A 20,178-nucleotide genomic window follows, 5' to 3' on the forward strand; every position below is an offset into this window, starting at 1 on the left:
GAAGCAGATCACTGGCCACTCAGTTGTGCGTTCCTAGCATTAAGCGTCATTTGGGGCAGTTGTGATGCTTAAATGAGCACTAAAGGGCAAACAGGTGTAACCTGAAGGTTTCAGACAATCAGGGGTTCATAAAACTCGTTTGGAGGTTATATTGCTGACACATACCTACATGATAGAAAACAACTTTGCTAGCAACTTGTGGTGAGCTCTGTTAGACTGAACACAAAACATGACAAATCTGAGATAGTCCTTCCTCACCCCCTGACTGTTCGCTCTCCTGAAGTCCATGAAAATATTTTAACATAACAGAATTTCAGATTTTTGTATTTGCACAATTTGCTATTAAGTGTGTGCATTTGGTGTAGGTTGATTCAGCACAAGAGTTCTGATTGGTCCTGGTACTCTGTAGACCTGCAGGCAGATTAAAGTTCACCAAGTGTCACAGAGTATTTCATCTTGGTTTTAAAGTCATTTGACCAAAGTAAATCAAATTTCTGCGTCTTGGTAGGTTTAAGACGAAGTGAAGCTTTTTTTTTTTCTCAGCATCCTGTTTCTAATCCAAAGGGGACTGATGTGTGGAGATAACAGCGTAGACTAAATGAGCTGTCTTCAGTCTGGACAGACTGATGGTACTGATCTCACAAGTGTCTTCCTGTCTGATGAAACTGTTTTTTTATGTATGTTTCTGACAACTTACTTCTCTCTCTCTTTAGTTTTCTGTATTTGTGTTGCAGAGCTGCAGTGAGTGTTAATGTGTCTTTTCTGATCGATCTCAGCCTCAATAGCTTTTGATGAGATAACTTTATAGCATAGGCTAATTATAGCTCAAGAGACTCTATTAGTTACATTAAACTAAACACCTGAAGAAATGCTGAAAATGCAAATATTGTTATTTTTTTCTTGAATTACACAATCTACACTTCAGGGAGACCAACTGACGCCATAAGTCATAAACATTTTCTGACCCTGGGACCAACTGTTGAGGCTTACTGGTGGAGATGATAAGCCCCACAGGATGGCACAGCCAGGCTTATCGAGTCAGACCACGCCAGAGGAGCTCTGCTATCGCTCTACTCATTGGCAGAGAAAAACAACTCATTCCCGTCTCTCCCCTCTATAGATAGAAAAGTCTTCTTCGAGCTCCTCTGTCTGCTCGCTTCAGGTGGGGCTCTTCTGTGTCTCTTAAGTTAACCTCACAGATATGTCAGTGACGGAGCAGAAACTTGTTCGACTCCTTCGTGTTGTGTTATGGAGAGCTAGGCCCTTTTGGCCAGCGGACAAGATTTGAGAAATTCAGCCCAAGTGTTTATTTTCAATGAAATACGTTTTTTAATCACATCAAAGGGCGCAAATTCCAACACAATAGCCCTGCGTGTGACAGTGTGGCAATAGGAAATGTAATGTTGTACTTAGAGTAGATTACTTTATGAGTCAAGATGGAAACACGTTTGACTGAGTGCAGAGGGGAAACTCTGGCTCGTACCAGAAAAACAAAACACCTCAGCAGATCCTGCCTTGATAAAGTCCTAACAGCTGAGCCTGTAGATCCATCTGTGCTACCCTGCATGAGCCTAACTCATACAAACACCACCCTATTTGAACCAGGAGCCTGCTGAGCATCCAGAACATTTGTAGTTGACCCCTGAGGAGAGGCACACTCTCTCAGCCTCAGATGTTGGTTAGTAGGAGGATATCTTTCCTAAAGGAGCAGAGAGAGTAAAAGCATAAAGTCTGACGAAAACTGTCGCTGTCTGATATGAATAAAAACATCCCACTGCTCATCAGAATCAGAAATTCCCAGGGACATTTGTTACCATTGCGCTTAAACAAAAAACAGCAGTAGAAAATATAGAAATAATTCAAGATGTAAAAATAAAGTAGAATAGATATAATAAAATAAGCAATAAAATAATAAATAAGTACCAAGTAAGACAAGATAATAACCTATGTACAAAGTGCAGTGACTTAAGTTAAACTAATATTTACAAATATATTACTATAATATAATATTTACTCATTGAGGGCCGACGCCGGTATGATAAGTAGCCTCGTAATTAGTTTCCTTGCTTGCAACAATAAAAAACATGATCATTTAAATAACGAATGCTTCATGTACCGTAAGTGTTTTTATTTATTTTTTCAGTATAAAGATCTAATTTAATTGCACTACCATTTCTTGTTAAACATTGATCATACTATTGTAGTCTGATGTTGTTTGCTCTCTGTATTTTAAAAAGTTTTTTTTTAAGTTTTAAGTAGCTTGTCTGTATATCTCTTGTCTCCTGTCCACTGCTTTATCATGCCTGAAATCTTCACTCAAATCAGAAGTGGTGATAATTGATCTATTTCAGGTCTCACACATGAGTGTTGCCAAATGGCTAAATGTTGTTTTTATTACGTTTACAAGGTGTGCTTTCACTTCATGCAGTGTCGAAAAGACATGGCAGTCCATCGCTGCATTAACAGTTGAGTGACTGATAAAGCCATTTGAAGTCCCATTATAATTCACAATCCACGTCTACTCATGATGTGAACGACTTGATTGGGAGATGTGACCTGGGAGTTTATGATGCCACAGCGTGGTGAGGGGACAGAGGCTTCAAAATGGGGATCTGTGTGTCGATGATGCTGATATTGTGTCAGTGTATGAAGAGAACTGAGTCTGCAGTGCAGTTCTTATATTTCCCTGAAGGTCCACAGAACTGTTGACGGTCGTGGCTTCGGAGGCTTCACAATCAAATTAAGTCACATCATCGTTTCAGTTCATTGTGACTATTACGATCATTATGCTGCTCTGTGAAATGAGCGCAGGTCTCTCTTTCTGTCTGCATCATGGTATGTTGTCATCAGTTCAATGTTTTTTGAAGGTTTAGAGTAAATTAGGATCCGTGTTAGTTTGCATATGAAGCCTGAAAAGTCGTGTGATTAATTTGCGTTAAAGATAATTATTGCATTAGGGTCTCTGGATTAATCACATCCATTTAATGTGTTGGCATCAACAGCCCAAGTGTCTTCTAATAGGAAATACATTTTTATCTTTTAGTTGAATCAGCACTGATATCACTGGAAGCCCTGCTGTCATTTACCTGTCAATATTAGCAGTGTCACATGATTAAATTAAATAGCTTTTGTCATTGGTATATCTCACAGAATCTAACTATATATGTACCAGTAATGAAATAATGCAGGAAATCAGGCATATACTCTTTGGTCTTTTTTAAGCCACAGCAAGCAGGATTGGTCTCAAAGTGAGGTTTTATCTTGGCATAGCTTTGGGAAGTCCATCAGATTAATTTTCCCTCCATACTCGCTTCCTGAATCCACCCTGTTCTTCCTCTTTGTGAGTGTGCACCTCACAAAAAGTCAAATGGCCATGCCAAAGTAAATTTCCTTTTTGTCATCTACTGATGACTGGACAGTCAAACACCCTGAAGTATTCAATCATGAGGACACAATATCTAATCATGCTGAAATTTATTGAAACAGACTGGATGCGCCAGATGACATGAAGACGTGCAATTTAAACAATCTCAGTTTTGCACTTGCACGTGGCACCACAGTACTCTTTAACAACATTGAACACCTCACAATACACTTTGAACATATGACAGTTCACAAACCTGTCATTGTGTGGACATGGATTGGCTGGAAGAGATAGAGAAAAAGGAGGGAATCAGTACATTTATTATCAGCAAAGAAGATAAAACATGACTCAAAGAGGTAATGACATCCCACATAGACCTACAACTTCTGATTGAAGATGTTCTAGAGGCAATTATGACCCAGCTGGTTGGTTTCAATTTCAAAGATAACCGCTAACAGTAATGACTGACAGGTCAGACTGATGAAACTGCAAACAGAAGTGACTGACAAAGCAGATGAAAGTTTTTCTTTTTTGCCTTTAGATAGATCAAAATCTTAATCTTCTTCTTTTGCAACATGAAAAATAACCTATGATGCAATGAACAATGAAAGATATGACGAGGACAACACACAGTCCCTAATCATTTACTCCAAAGGGGGATGCAAAGATTTGTTAACAAATTCCAAACTATCATCAGACATTGTCATTAAAAAAAAAAATGCACACATACACTCCAGTGCTGCATAAGGTAAAAGGAAATTAGCCTGTCTAAAAGTCAAATGTGACTTTTTTAAAACCAATAGTCCAAACCAAAAACTCTATTCACTGGACAAATTACAAAGACAAGAAGAAAATCTTTCCATTTAATGATCTGAAAGGCAAATGTTAACATATTTGCTGGAAAAAGGACTTAAATAATTACTAGTAGGGGATAAATTTTTCTTGGATTTACTAATTGATTTATCTACTTATGGATGCAGCTCTTTTACTTACTGCACAGTCCGTTGTCACAGTTGTCGGGGCATTCTGCGCAGCTTTTTCCAGTCTTGTAGGGGCGAGCTAAATCGTAGTTTCCACTGAAATATAGTCCAAAGCATCAAATAGTGAACATAGATAACACAAGGTCTTGTATTTAATGAAAGTGATTCAACTGACAAACAGAAAAAAACATCACTCGTACTTACGCTGGGCAGTAGTGGCAGACGTAGAAGTACTTAAATCTAGAGTCTGGACAGTAGGCCAAACCACAGCCAAGTTCATGAGACTTGTACCAAACAACCTGTGCAGAGAACAAGAATTGTTTCGTAAGATCATTTAAAAAAAACAAGTGATGACTCATTTGTATACAAGGTTGTAGGAACCTTCTAAGATCTAATAAGATCACCTGTGTAAAGTGTCCAACCACTCCATCATTGATCGCTCCAGATCCGAATTCCCAGTCTTTCACCTCGCTGTACCAGGAATCGATGACTTTGCTCCAGGTTAGATTGTGGCTGGACATGAACAGATTCTCTCCACAAGAGGTAGCTACAGTTTAACAACAAGACAGAGAGACATTTCAGTCCATTAGAAATCAAAATACTTGAGTTGAACCCTGAGACACTCTGTCACTAGAGTCCAAATCAATAACCTGCAGTGTAAAGCATCTTCCACATGGTGTTACCTCTAATCAGCATTTAATTCGTTTTTTGTGAAAGACTGATGATGTTTTCAGATTACAAACCACACTTGATCAGTGTTGTATTAAAGTGTTATTACAATAACCTTTCAGTAAGCACCACATCCAACCAGTTAAAATTAGGGCATAATTCAACATTTGCAAAGGACGCGCCTGGTCATCTTGACCAAACCTAAATGACTTTTTTTAGATGTATTTTATTGAAACATAACGTGTCATTTATGATGCCTTTATTTGTATTTACTTTGTTTTCTCTATTTCATTTAATTAGTAAAGGTATGAATATAGAGTTCAGAGTCAGATGACTTGTTTGAGATGATATAACGCTCTGACAGGAATGAAACGCTTATTAAGGTTGTCAATTAACACACTTCTTTTTTCTATGTGCTTGTTTTGTAGAGTATAAAAGCAGTTTAGATTAAGTTACCATCGATCTTTCTGAAGAGGTATGAGCTGTGTTGCATGGGGCAGGTTTTGGCCCACTTTTGAGCAGTGACGGCAGCTTCGTTGTTCCAGGTCTGTGGGGAGCAGAGGACAGGTCAGCCACAAACACAAAATATACATCGGAAACCAGAAAATACACAAGTGCTCAGTTATCCTGCTTTGAATTAATTTATTAAACAAGAAAGCATTTAACGGTTGTTACCATTTTCAACATGTTGCTAGCGGTAGGGGTAACTGCCCTTCTTAGATCGTTATGCTTGTCCAGGATCTCTTGCTGATCCTCGCCAGTGACCCCAGGATCTAAATTGAGAAAATAACAAAAATATCACAGTTTGCAAAGTTTGAATAAGTATGATTATATTTAATCTTTAAGATGAGTGTATGTGTAACATTTACAACACTGATAACACTCACCCGTCTTTTGATTTAGTTTCAGGGATGACAATGAAAATAATGGTTAAGTTATTGAACATTATTAAGAACCTCATTACAAAGATGAACATTTAGAAAACATTTTAGGACAAAACAAGGAATATACACACATATATCCTATAACAATTGATTGTGTATCACTTACCGGTACTTGATTATCCGCCATAGAGCCAGGTAGCTGCAGAGCAGCCAGGAGGCTGAAGGCACACAGGAAGCTTGAAGTGTACATGGTTTAAACCAGGATTGTCTCCTAGAGCCAAAGGAGTGATTAATATATACAGGACTACACGAACACGTGACAATTAAACACACAAACTTAAAGGCATCCTAAATTTTAACGACCAAACTGAAGAAAGCATTTAGTCAACGTGGCACCTGCAAAACATCCTTGATGTGGTATGGTCTGTGTTTACTTTGTAAACAGTACATTTTTGGCAAGGATATGGGAGAAAGTTTTCAAACACAACATGGTGTCTTAATTAAACTTTGATAATTAAAACTTTACACGAACTCCTGAAGCATCGATAAGATATGAAAATGCTTCCACCTCACTAGTCGTCACTAACACGTTTTTTTAAATGGGCAAAGATTTCCAGCGGCAGATTGTCTTTTATACATAACGTGAAAAATGACATTGTCTGCATGATCAAAGATGTTTTTTACCCACATTTGTTTGACATGAGGTGGAACAAAATAAATAAAACATACTACAAAAATATGTTGACCGTATACTAAGAAGAAGTATGTACAAATGTACATCTCTTCACTCTGTCTAGATTAAGTAAAGAATTCTGAAATATGCTGATTTGCATGATAAATTAATGTAATTGTTTAATTTCAATATTTCATAAGGAATGTGACTATAAACCTGTCTCCACAAGAGAAACTTTGTTTCATGCATTCTTTTCCTGTCACAATCCATCCTTTTTGATATTCAGTCCATTTTTCCCAACGTTGCTCATGTTTTTAAGTCTACCATGGAATATATTTCCTCTATAATGCCCAACCAATGCATCACCAGCGTTATTCACTTTTAATCTAATTCTTTGTGATGGCCGTTTTACAACAAGAAGTAAATATCAGGATTCTGAAAAGGTAGATATCTATCCTTCTTTTAAATTAAGTCAGTAGGAATCAGGCCCAGATAAACAATATATAAATAACTCCTATGAATAATTTTACCCATTTCTTTAAAATTAAAAGCGGTGGATTGCCTGTTAAAAAACAGGGCTCTAAGAGGCTTTTTGGAGGTCTAGGTAAGGAACATATTCCTATTAACTTTCATAATCCTAGGTTCAATGTGCTGCAGCGGTTTATTCTAGAAATTGTTGAAATGTAGGGGGCGCTATTAAACCATCTTGTCATGTCTTTTGACAAAACCCATATCAAACCTCTAAATTTTCCAGTATGCTCATGTCTGGGTCATTTGGTGAGTGTAGAAGGATTTTAAGGTGTTGAAAAACAACTTCCCTTTTCATGGTGAACAATGCATGGGCATGGCAACAGCTTCGGATGCAAGTCATTGAGCTTTGCATGTATGATTCCTCCCAATCTCAGGACAGGAAATGGTCAATGTTTTGATGAAAACTAACAGATTCTGAATATTGGCATGCTGATATGTTCAGACATGGACTCAAATCAGCCTTGAAAAGATGAAGGCAGTTTGAAGCCTTGTATGATTAAGTTAAAGCAAATTCCTCTTCCATGGCAAGACATCAACCATTTATGAGCTGCTATAGTTATGCCCTTTGAGCACAAGTCGAACAACGTTTTGTCGCGCAGGTCTCTTCTAGCTGGAAACCAAACTTCATGTGGAATCGGATAATTCCCCTGGGCCCTTAATGAGCCACATGGGAGACTGGGACTACTTTGGAGGGATGGACCAAAAGTCTAAACATAATTCTGGTCAATATAAAAACAGGCATTGTGAAAATACCAACTTTATAACACAATTTGTTCTTGTTGTGTGTTAGAAATCTAGTCTGTGTTGGGCTTGAACACGTGCCCTGAAGTCAGATTCAATGTTTGAGGTGGACATGCGAAGGACAGCTGACAGGTGATCATCAGTGAGAGAGGATCTGTATCTAGATTTGTGAAACTCCATCACTGAGGGCTGTTTGTTCACATATGTAGGTACATCCAAAGAGAACCAACATCCCCTGAGCATGTGTGGAAAGTTCTCTCTAAGGCAGGATACTGAAGATTGCTTACTGTGACGGTCACTGTCTTGGCTGAATACCAGGCTATAACTAATTGATTCTGTCTCTCTGATTCCTACAGTAGTCGATTGGTCCAATTTAAAAACACCTGGGCCTGTTGCTCTGAGGGCATTAAAGCCTAACCCCAGGGTGGCTCTCTCTCTCTCTCTCTCTCTCTCTCTCTCTCTCTCTCTCTCTCTCTCTCTCAATGTTTTTTTCTGGGTGGGTGGTACTTTTTTTTTTTACACTGGCTGACTACTCCATTTGTTTTTGGAAAGACCTGGCACTATTTCTTAAAGATACATAGTCCTCGTACAATCAAGCCAGTCCCTCTATTTGTCCTGAAACACTTCTGACCAGCTGTCTAATCCATCCCTAAATACACAAGAATCAAAAAGACTTCATCACCAGGACCTCTTCGTTGATTTTATTTCAGCGCCTTTTGCTGTCCTACCTCAAAGCCATTTCTTACTGGACCCCATGCAGAGCTCCCCTGCAGAGCCTGCAGAGCAGACAATGGAATTAACATGGTCCGTCACGTCTTCCTAAACCACCAGAACTCATTGGTAACCTCTGTTAGGGTCATGTTTGTGTTTGTTGATGTTACTTCTACTCTCAACCATCTACAATCATCCCAGCTCCACTGCAGGACCAGCTCTCTTAGCTGAGAGTGCCAGACTATACTTGTTATCCAGTAAGGCGTGTAGGTGACCTGATTGACAGGTGGGCCCAAAATAGCGGTTTGTCAAGAGGCTTAAAACCCGCCTCAGCTCCAGCTCTCAGCCTAACTTTCAGTCAATGTAACGACAGGCTGAGAGCTGGAGCTGAGGCGGGTTTTAGAGATCCATCTAGAGATGATTTCCAGCATGGCTGCTGCTGCCAATGAGCCTCCAGAGCCCCCTTCAGTAACAGATGGGTGACGTCACTCAGGCTACGTCTGTAAATATTTACAGTCGGTGGTCCCCACCAGTATATGCTGAAACTTATGGGACAATCAACCAAGACTCTAAGTAGTAACTAAACCTCAGGTCCTCACCAAATAGCACAAAGGAGGTTGTGCTATTTGTGCTGTGAGAGCTACAAAGGCTCGGTTGATTACCCTTCACATGTCCATCATCATCAGGAACACTCATGCCACTACTCGGAAGGACTGTGGAGTATCAGTGCTCCTTTTTTCCTTATTTTGAAAAATTGTAGAGTGATGGACTTGTGAAATGACCATACGGTTTCAGCACTGCACACAATTCAAGGAACACAATGTACAAATATTGATTTGCTTTGTAAAATGTTAAGAAATATTTGAAGATGTAAAACATTGATAAGTGACCACATGGTGGTACTATAGGTATTATTTTTGAACAAGTTAAGCACTTTTAGATGAGAAACTACCAGACCAACATTAGAACTTGTAGTTCCTGTTCCTGATATCGGCTTTTAATCATTTTCCCAGATACGCCATTATAAACTTTTATATTTTCAAAATACATGTAAAATCCCTGAAACATGTTAGCATTAAGACAATTAGGAAATAATAATTAAGCAACAAAGAGGCAAAACAGAAGCTTACCTACTTACAGAGTCCGTAATGAAATGTCCAATTTAAGGCAAACTAAAAATTCAACAAAACAGGTGAGAAAACAGGAGGAGCCATGAAACAATAACCACAAGGAGCAAGGTGGTTGAAACAAACTGGCAGAAGGAAAGGAACAGACACTGGTGAGAACAATAAGGGCAGGGCACACATCACAAGGAAAAGAGAACACACAAAGACAGTAAGTGATGAAACACGAGCAGAGTGTGTGATAAAATAAAACAGGAAATGAGAACTAAATCAACCAACTAACAAAAAAATAGAACCTAAACAAAAAATGTAATTGACATAAATAAAATGAATTCCTCAGTAAATGTCTGAATCATTCCTCAACTCCAAAACTATACTTGAACCTCTCCTTTCTACACCTGTCTATAAATTAAGGGGTTAGTAGACAGGCTAGAGACACATATTAGTGTTGGAAAAACATGGTAAAGTGTATTTTGCATAATGTGTGACCTTTAACATTTTGAGATTCCAACTTCTGAAATCTGTGGATTTCGTTTTGTCTTAATATTTTGATAGGTAATATTTATTTTTGATTATTTTTGAGGTTTGGCACTTGTATCTAAAGTAAATAGAAATACAGTGTCTGTGTATTTTCAACCATGTGTATAATAATAGAACAAGCAGTTTGATAAAAATGAACTCGTTTTTTTATTTAGATAGTTCTTTTAAAACTCTGAAAAACAACAGACCATTATATAAAAAGCTACATCATTTCAATAACAGTGTATGTTATCCCCCTGTCAGGGATATCAACTTTACAAACTAGAAATTAGAATATATCTTCCTACTTCCACCTCATATAGCAGTCCACTTCCAGAGTGGACGTGGACGGTACTAGAGTACGGTACGAGTACCAGGAAAAAATGCAGGAAGGACAGATAGAAGAAAAATTGGTGAGTATTATTGTGCAAACTGCGGCTTATTATATTTTTTTCTCATCATTAGTTCACCTTAGAACTGACTATAATAACTCCTGTTTTTTCTCTTCACTGGATGTCTGACTCTTTCATGTGGCAGTTTGAGAAGTTATATTTCAGCTGCAGCTCTGACGATAACAAACAGAACAAACAACAGAACAAATAAACATTAATATTCAAGATTTCAAGATTCAAGATTTTTATTTGTCACATGCTCATACAGATGTGCAGTGAAATGTAAAGACTGTTCCACAAGGCCATGCAATAACACTCAAATTACTAATACGAACATGTTATTCAAAGCCATAAGTAAGCTATTCATCATTTTACATCTTCAAAACACAACTAAAAGGCTCCGGTAGTTTTTTTGAGTATCTGATGAAGTATGATATCAGTAAAAAAAAAAATCATTAACTTTAAAGATAATGTAAAGTCATACAGGACAGTGAGTCATGAAGTGTCCTCGCCCCTCTCGATCAGCTCTGGGAGCTCCACAATCAAAAATTCTGATTGGTCAGTGGGTTGAGATTTTCACAGGTTGATCTCTTATCTTATCTGCTCCGGAGCAGGTTAGGTGTACAGCATAAGTTACCGTGGCGATATAGCCAGGTAAGAAGTGAACCCAGGGTTAACACTGAAGTTACCTCGCTAAACCCAAATCCTGCTTCGTAGTACAGGCCCCAGATCTCATCACACCCCTATTGAAAATAATTGGAATATTGCAACCTCACTGGCTTATGTTTACACACAGAAAGAAAGCTATAGAAAAATAAACTTAAAATAATACTAGTATTTAGAACTACGTATTAACAACTACAATATTTGTCTCGGAATTCATGTAGCACATTAGCTAATGCGGGAAGTCAGGTTTATTCTTTTGTTTTGCAGCAAGCAGGTTTGGTCTGCAAGGTTGTTTCTTGGCCTAGCTCTGGGAAGTCTATCTGATTACTTTTACCTCCCCACTCTTGCTGAATCCACCCTGTCCTTCCTCTTTGTGAGTGTTCGCAACTTACAAAAAGTCAAAGGGCACCTGGCTCTGCAGATGATGTTTTGGGCATAAAATACTTTGCCAAAGTAAATTTCCTTTTTATTCTCTGCTGATTACTGGCCAGTCAAACATCCCCAAGAATTAAATTATGAGGACACAATATTGAATCATTCTGAAAGACTGGATTAGCCAGAGGAAATGAAAACGTGCAATTTAAACAATTTCTCCACTTTTGCAGTTGTAGGTGGCAGGGCACCAGTTGACAAAGAAACTAAACATACAGTTATAACTAAATCCAGGACAGTTACCAAAGTTGTCATTGTACGGGCATGGTTTGGCTGGAAGAGAAAAAAAAATGAAGGAATCATTACATTTGTAATTAAAAAACAAAACTGAACATTACTGGAAAAAAAGTAGTAGAATCCCACATACAACTTCTCTTTAAGGATTATCTAGACGCTGGTTGGTTGCAATCTAAAAGATATGTTTCCATACGAACTTATTACTAAGAGATCAAAGAAAAAGACACAACTAGAGAGAGCCAACAGCTGGAAGCTAAAAATGATGCTAAGGTTTCAGTAAAAACTACCACCAGGTTTGTGATGGGGTTAGCTAGTGGCTTATATAGATGAATAATATGTTTAATGCTTTCAAGTTTTTCTCTGCCAATATGAAAATATTGCTGTTTTTAAATTGCTTAAGTGAAAATGACTTCCTTTGAAATAACAGTGAGGTCAAAACGGACGAGAAAATTCCAATGCTGTATAAGCCAGTAGAACAGCAACTTTGAAATCACGTTTTTTGGTCTGTAAAATTTCTAAATGTCAAATGTGACCATTGTACAACCAAAAGTCCAAAACACAATGCCCATTATTTACTAAGAAAGCCAAAAGAAGAAATCCTTCCATTTAAGGAGCTGAAAGTGGCACGTTAACATATTCGCTGGAAAACTGACTTTAATGATTGTCAACCAGTAGGGAATTAATTTTTCTTGAATTTAATAATTGATTTATCTACTTATGGATGCAGCTCTTTTACTTACTGCACAGTCCGTTGTCACAGTTGTCGGGGCAGTCAGCACAGCTGTCTCCATTTTTGTAAGGGCGAGCTAAATTGTAGTTTCCACTGAAATATATTGTAGTCCAAAGCATCAATTAGTAAACATAGATAACACAAGGTCTTGTACAGACCAAATATTCAATGAAAGTGAACTGGCTGAAAAAGAGAATAAACATGTTATGTGCTTACGCTGGGCAGTAGTGGCAGACGTAGAAGTACTTAAATCTAGAGTCTGGGCAGTAGGCCAAACCACAGCCAAGTTCATGAGACTTGTACCAAACAACCTGTGAAGAGGACTTGAATTACAAAATCTGCTCCTGGCACTGATGTGTGGCACTATTTAATTTGTTTTGATCTGTTTTGTAAGATCATTTTGAAAAACAAGTGATGACTCATTTGTATGCAAGGTTGTAGGAACCAACAGCTCTATTCAACATCTAATAAGATCACCTGTGTGAAGTGTCCAACCACTCCATCGTTGATTGATCCCACTCCGTATTCCCAGTCTTTCACCTCGCTGTACCAGGAATCGATAACTTGGCTCCAGCCTAGCCTGTGGCTGGACATGAACAGATTCTCTCCACAGTAGGTAGCTACAGTTGAACAACAAGACAGAGAGACATTTCAGTCCATTAGAAATCAAAATACTTGAGCTGAAAAAACCCTGAGAAACTCTGTCACTAGAGTCCAAATCAATAACCTGATTCCTCCATTTTCAACCTTTGCTTGTCTTTTCAGCAATAGTGATTTTTTTTTTGTGAGCCATTTTTTATTGATTTTCCACGTTCAGACAGTATATATTTTATATATCACATGTTTGAAATCATCGATCACATCATTAGTAAGCAAAACAATTTCTGGCACTTGCAATCATTGGAGTATATTTGTGTATAGCTACGCTGGCTTTTTGAATGATGGCATATGTTAACTCTTCTCGCAAAGGACCAGTCTGGTGATCTTTAACATGAGCTAATATAATTTATTTTCTGTATTTAATTTCAACCCGCTGCAATGACATGCGTTATCTGTTAAATTTGATTTCTCTTGTTATCAGTGGAGAGTTTAGTGCCAGATTACATGTTTCAGATGGTATTACACATATTGTTTTGGAGAGTAAGAGCTGTTTAGATGAACTCACTGCTGATCTTTCTGAAGAGGTATGAGCTGTGTTCCATGGGGCAGGTTTTTGCCCACTCTTGAGCATTTTCTGCAGCTTCGTTGTTCCAGGTCTGTGGGGAGCAGAGGACAGGTCAGCCACAAACACAAAATATACATCAGAAATCAGAAAATACACAAGTGCTCAGTTATCCTGCTTTGAATGAATTTATTAAACAAGAAAGCATTTAACGGTTGTTACCATTTTCAACATGTTGCTAGTGGTAGGGGTAACTGCCCTTCTTAGATCGTTATGCTTGTCCAGGATGTCTTGCTGATCCTCGCCAGTGACCTCAGGATCTAAATTGAGAAAATAACAAAAATATCACATCCTAAATTTTAACGACCAAACTGAAGAAAGCATTTAGTCAACGTGACACCTGCAAAACATCCTTGACACCATCATCTGACAATATAAGAGCCAAACTACGGCAAAAATCTGACATTAGGAGACTTTCCTCGTGTGATATATTTTGGGGGTTTCTTAGGAAAGGAAATTATAACAGATCAATTCAGCGTGATTTAATGTAAATTCATCTATTTAAAAAAAAAAAAAAGGTGTCATACCTTTTATTATTTGGGTCTTTAATTCATCCTCGTATTTCTAATCTAAACTACTTCTTCCTTTTTTTTTTACATTTGGTCAAGCCCTCTTCCAGCAGGTGACACATACACAGAGAAGATAAAGATGTGCAGAGATTGCACTGATGGAGCAACACATTTTGTCTTGCAAGATGTTCAGAGATGTTTACTCATCACAACAAGCCCTGCGATAGTAACTGTTGGAGTCAAATGATGTGTTTGTTTTGTGTCATGCTATTTTTCTTATGGTTGTGTGTGTTGGCCTTCTACTGGGCACTATGTGTAGCCTGGGCGGATGCTGTGGTTAAAGCAAGGCTCCAGGTGAGGTGGGACAGGTGACTGAATGGAGGCAAACAGTTTTTTACCGTGTCAGCCTGCCGGAGTTAAACGCATCCAACACGGATTTGTTTGTTTTATTAATAGACGTAGTGGTTCGTCATATTTTCCTTTAATGATAAGAAGTGTTTAAAAATAACTGGATTGAAATATCCAAATCACATCATCAATGGACTGTGTTAATTTCTTCGAGCTAAGCACGCGTCCGAAAGCTTCCACATTCATCCCTCAAGTGACTTCTCTCAACAATATTGGGTTTGTTAAAATTGGTCACTACAGTAACTTTCAAGTAAGTGAAAGTTCACCACCTTAAGTTGCCTGTGATTCACAACAATCCACCGTATGTGCTGCAGGTGTGCCACTAAACTAAAACAATCTGCTTCACACATGCAGCTGATAGCCAAAATACGCTCGTTTTAAATCCACCTAGCATAAATGAGCGACTGCTGTGAGCATCATGCCGAGCCACGCCATGCTGACGGCAGCAGCGTCTATTGATTGTTAACATTTTAAAAGGGACACACAGACTGCATGCATCACAGTCAATTCTGTAACAGATAACAGATAAGAGACAATAAGTCATGGAAAACAAGAAACTGGCAATTTTGTTTGCATCAAAAAACAGAAATGTGGCAGTATGATGTGTCTCAGGTCTTATTATTGCCATCGCACATCCTGCCATTCAACTATTTCATGTGCACATCGTTATTGCGATGTCAAAACAATATATCATTCAGCCCTTACTGGTGCTTTACACACATTTCCTTACATTGGTAAGCATTATACTTCAACTGGCCACTAGATGCCCCCTGACTATTCCCCTCTCATTCGAGATCCTTCATTCTATCTGCCTTGCACCCTCATCACTCTCTTTGCCTTGACTTTCTCCATATCATAATCAACAAGATGGTGCTTCAAAGTGCTACCTTTGTGGTTTGGTTTGTTTCTTGAAGAGACTTAACATCTGTAAAGCAGCCGGGCCAGTCCTATCATTAATCCTGACTAACTTCAGATCAGCTGTGTAAAACTGTCCTTAAATATTGAATATTAAAATATGATATACTTAACAAAAAACGTAAATATTAAAGTCTTTGTACAGAACCTTAGTGATTATGTTATTTGAGTGCCGTTTGCTACCCTACCTCAAAGCCATTTCTCATCCACTCTTGGGCCCCATGCAGTTCACCTACAGAGCTAACGGGCTTTCAGACAATGAAATTACCACGGCCTTTCACTTCATCTTCATGCAGGTCACACCTACCCTTTTAGACACTGACGGCAGAAGCTGCTATGCATAGTGTCCATTAGTATTAACTAATCCATTCATACTGTTCACACGCCTCTAACACAGCAGTGGGACTTATTTTGGGTAAAGTGTCTTGCCCAAGGATACATAAACATATGACTGCTGGAGCTGGTATCAAACATCCGCCCCTTGGTTGAGAGATGATCAACTCAATTATTTTCAGAGAATCCTGTCTGGCAGGAGGCTGTTGTCCATCAATCCACCTGAAAGATGTTTCAAGAGCTACCTATTGCAGCTTACCTCAACACTTACCCGCCACTGGAACATTCATGTTCAGCACAAATTACATTTTATTTACAAAGGTGTGAAATGTTCTGGTGATCTGGTGGCACAGTTGGGGTTTAAGTTTTAAACAGCCTCGGGAGCTGGATAGGGGAAGAGTGGTATCCATCAGGGGGAAGGTCTGGAGCCAGGACAGGGGCAGAGTATAGGGCCCTTAAGGTGGACTTCCTGGAGGCAGAGGCAATGCAAAGGACCTTTAGGCAGACAGAAATGAGGCAGGGTCTTGGTGGACCTAGAGACCACAGTAAGACAGACAGATGAACAGAGCCTTTCCTGACAGGCAGGAGACTAAAGGTATGGCGTCTCGAAAGCGGAAGATCAAAAAATCCATCGGACATTTAGATCTCTGACTTGACTGATACCCTTCATATTTTACGTTCATCCTTCAGTTGTTTACATTTGTTGGGCCACGCAGGCTTATGACCAGCAAACAATGGACTTGGGCCTGCATCTCTGTGAGAAGCCTCATTTGATTTATTCACTGGGATCACAAAGAGACCTAAAGGACTCTTAATCCCAGAATCCCCTGCAATACTTCACACCTACACGTGAAATAAGGGGGGACCGGAACCTCTCTCTCCTCATTGGAGGGGACCTGAGGTAGACCCCCCATGGAGCAGGCCAGGCTACAAAGCTCCAATACTTCCAGTGTTCTCTCTCTTTCCACGCGCTGACTTCAAGTGTTCGGAGACACAAGCTCACCTCCTATTTTCTGCAACCATCTTCTTTTGTTTTAAATTTTGGCGCGCAGGTAATCCGCGGCCGCCAGTGTTCTAAATTCAGAGCTCGGATTGTCCAGTGAACGCATCTCAGTTTCTCGGAGAGCGACGGAGAACCAACAACACACACACACACACACACACACACACACACACACACACATTTACACCTCATCCACAAGCATTGCTTGATAATGTTTGTTTGCTTAGATTAGTTTATGATAATTATTTGTTTGATTAAGTTCATTGATTTCGGATTGATGTTGCTTTGTTTAAATAAATTCTGTTATAATTTTAAGAGAGCAGTTGTTTGTGATTACTGGTGTATTTGTATTGGGATATAAGCTGGGTGCGAGGGCTTTGTGTACGGATTTCACGCCTTCAATTTATCAAATATAGTTATTAATTATTAATAATATTAGTAATTAAATAATTAATTTGAGACTGATTTGAGTGATATTTTGGTTATATTTCCCTGAGTACAGGGTGGTGCCCCAAACGAGATTAAACATAGTTTAATGATATTTTTATTTATATTATTAATAATTAAATATAATTATTAAAGAATATAACCAAAGTTGACTTGATACAACCCCAACACATTTTTACGATAAATAATTATTTGCAGTCAAACATTGTGCCCTTCCCATATTCCATCCATCTGCTTGTCCCATATTTGTTATGGCCCTGAGCCAGGTTATGACACCATGAACAGGGGAAGAGTGTGGCTAAGCTATTTGCAACAACCTTTTTTGGAAGGCTACATGTTAGAGGTTTTAGACCAAGCGACACATTACACAGGATCTGTGTGCGAAGATTATTAAAGTGCTACCATTGTAGATTCATGCTGGCCAGTTTGTACCGTCGCAATCAGATAAAGGATAGACTTGGTTGTACATGAGTTGGATGTGAGTTTCTGCTTTTGTTGTTGGTGCAAGTTGCAACTTTCAAAGTCCTTTTGGACGACCCACAGATGAAACGTTGTTGACTGCTGCAGAATTGTTCATATCTTTCTGTAAAACGTTTCTGTATTCATGAGACAGGCTGCCACATTTACACCTCTGTGATGTTCTTATGAGGAACTTATTCACAAAGATAATTGTAAAATTATTATGTGTTAAAGTAACTGCATCACCCCCTGTGGATTTAATATTAGAAATAGAAATAGGTTTTTGAACAAGTTAAGCATTATAAGATGGGGAAATTTACCAGAAAGTTTAAATACTCCAGATGTTGTAGTTGTTGAGATATCAGCTTTCAAACATCTAATACTGTACATGGGCATTGGACCCATTGTTTCATTTGGACCACCTCACTTTTACCATGTTAAAAACTGCTAAACGTCCCTACTAAACTTTGTATTTAGACATAACATTTTGCCCTCAGCACTTATGTGGAGAGCTTCTTGATAGCAGCATTTAAAGCAACCTAGATAATTGGCTTTCAACATAAAAGCCAGCTCTGACACAAAGGCCTAAGGTCCTGAGGATTTTTCTGGTATTACTTATAACTGGAAGAGTAAGTTTATTGGAAAAATATCTTTCACTACAGTTGTCCTCTCCACTAACTCATTGATTTGATAATGTCAACAGAATTGCAATTGCATGCAAGCAATTAAAGATTTTCGGATTTTATAATTGACTAAATGTGTGTATTTTTAGGTTTTTGATAGATTCTATTATGTTATCTGACGGGGGCAACCACTTTCAGTTCAATGTATTTGTAAGAAGAGTTACATGCTATAGCTAAACATGTTAGCATTATGAAAATGATGATGATGATAATAATAATAATAAAAAAAGCAGAATAAAGAGCAATAATTACATGCATATGAGCTCTCTCTCTCTCTCTCTCTCTCTCTCTCTCTCTCATTAACAACAAAGCAAAACAGAAGCTTACCTACTTCCAGTCTGTGAATAAAAGGTCCAACTAAATATCCAACAAAACAGGTGAGAAAACAGGAGGAGCCACAAGCTAAAAAAAACAAGAACACAAGGAGCAAGGGTAGAGAAATAGACGAAAGGAACTGGTACAGAAGGGAAGGAACAGACACAGGTGAAAAACTTTCAGGGCGGAGCACACATCTCAAAGAAAAAGAAACACACACAAGGGCAGTAAGTGATACAACACAAGAGTGGAGTGTGTGATAAAATAAAACAGGAAATGACAAAACCATTTACAAAATAAATACGTAACTAAAGCCGTTTTCACATATACACTCCTAAAATATCTAGATCATTTTAGGAGCACTTCTCAGGATATTCTCCTGACCTGGCTGTTCACATATGCTCCTGAAGTAAGACGTGACGTAAAAAAAAGGCTACCATGAAAATATTTGCCTTTATATCAATGCTACGTTTAGTTCAACGGAATCACACTGTCAATAAAAGAACATAGTGGTGAAAATAAAATGTAATGAAGCCGCTTAATTACGTGCATATAGATCGTAGCACTTGCATGCATACACTCTATGCACCGTGCAGCAGTCACATTATAGAAATGTCACTCCTCCCTCCCATTGGCTCAAGGTGAATTCTCTGGAAAATATCCTGCTGCATTCTCACATCAGTCTGGCGGGAGACTCCAGGTGAAGTCCAAAGGAAAAATTTGGTTGTTTGTGTTCACACATACAGCTTCCCCCGGCAAATATCAGGAATTTTCTTCAGGTGTGAAAGCCCTAACCCTAACACTAACAAAAATGCTATATGACACTCCTTACTTTCAACCACCATCAAATCAGCCTCACCAAGTGACCCAGGAAGAGTGAAAAAACAGAGTTGAGATAAAAGCAAAGCTAACCTAGCTTAGACATTAGATTTTTTCATTAACTGTGTTACTCCTCACTAATGTCCAGTTATTAGACAATGTCCAGTTATGGGAATGGAATGAATATGAATCAGGCTGAGGCAGCAACTTATATTAAGATACACATATTTAAAGACTTGTATCAGTCAAAAGTTCCTGTTTGAAGCTTCTGCATGTGATTGGCAGACAGAAGGCAAGACTGATGCATGATGTTGCTGCTGTTTACATTTACATTTCTTTCTGCAGCATAGGGTTGGAACTTGATGATAAAATGAATTCCTCGATAAATGAATAAATCACATCTAGACTCTAA

General features: G+C 38.5%; 2 protein-coding genes across 2 annotated transcripts; both read right to left on the reverse strand.

Moving 5' to 3' along the window:
- Positions 1-3,473: 3,473 nt before the first annotated feature.
- Positions 3,474-5,781, reverse strand: LOC109989662 (cysteine-rich venom protein-like). Its single transcript, XM_020641512.3, has 6 exons — positions 5,689-5,781; positions 5,470-5,560; positions 4,749-4,891; positions 4,549-4,643; positions 4,358-4,440; positions 3,474-3,645 (listed from the first exon to the last, which is right to left on the reverse strand). The coding sequence occupies exons 1-6, from the start codon at positions 5,698-5,700 to the stop codon at positions 3,521-3,523; spliced, it is 549 nt and encodes a 182-aa protein (XP_020497168.2). The 5' UTR covers positions 5,701-5,781; the 3' UTR covers positions 3,474-3,520.
- Positions 5,782-10,702: 4,921 nt separating this feature from the next.
- LOC109989661 (serotriflin-like) lies at positions 10,703-16,330 on the reverse strand. The gene is made up of 7 exons (XM_065964113.1): positions 16,312-16,330; positions 14,038-14,135; positions 13,822-13,909; positions 13,131-13,273; positions 12,870-12,964; positions 12,664-12,746; positions 10,703-10,761 (listed from the first exon to the last, which is right to left on the reverse strand). Exons 1-7 carry the CDS (start codon positions 16,328-16,330, stop codon positions 10,703-10,705), a joined length of 585 nt encoding a protein of 194 aa, XP_065820185.1.
- Between the last annotated feature and the right edge of the window lie 3,848 nt (positions 16,331-20,178).

Source organism: Labrus bergylta, chromosome 15 (assembly GCF_963930695.1).
Source record: "Labrus bergylta chromosome 15, fLabBer1.1, whole genome shotgun sequence".
Lineage (NCBI taxonomy): Eukaryota > Metazoa > Chordata > Actinopteri > Labriformes > Labridae > Labrus > Labrus bergylta.

Bases quoted from the DNA above. Each gene is read 5' to 3' on its own strand.
- LOC109989662 (XM_020641512.3), bottom strand. The intron at 4,441-4,548 runs GTAAGTACGAGT...ACTATATTTCAG, and splicing joins GTCTGCCACTACTGCCCAGC to TGGAAACTACGATTTAGCTC. The intron at 3,646-4,357 runs GTAAGTAAAAGA...TATCTCTTCCAG, and splicing joins CTGTGACAACGGACTGTGCA to CCAATCCATGTCCACACAAT.
- LOC109989661 (XM_065964113.1), bottom strand. The intron at 13,910-14,037 runs GTAACAACCGTT...TGCTCCCCACAG, and splicing joins CTAGCAACATGTTGAAAATG to ACCTGGAACAACGAAGCTGC. The intron at 10,762-12,663 runs GTAAGTAAAAGA...TGTTATCGTCAG, and splicing joins CTGTGACAACGGACTGTGCA to AGCTGCAGCTGAAATATAAC.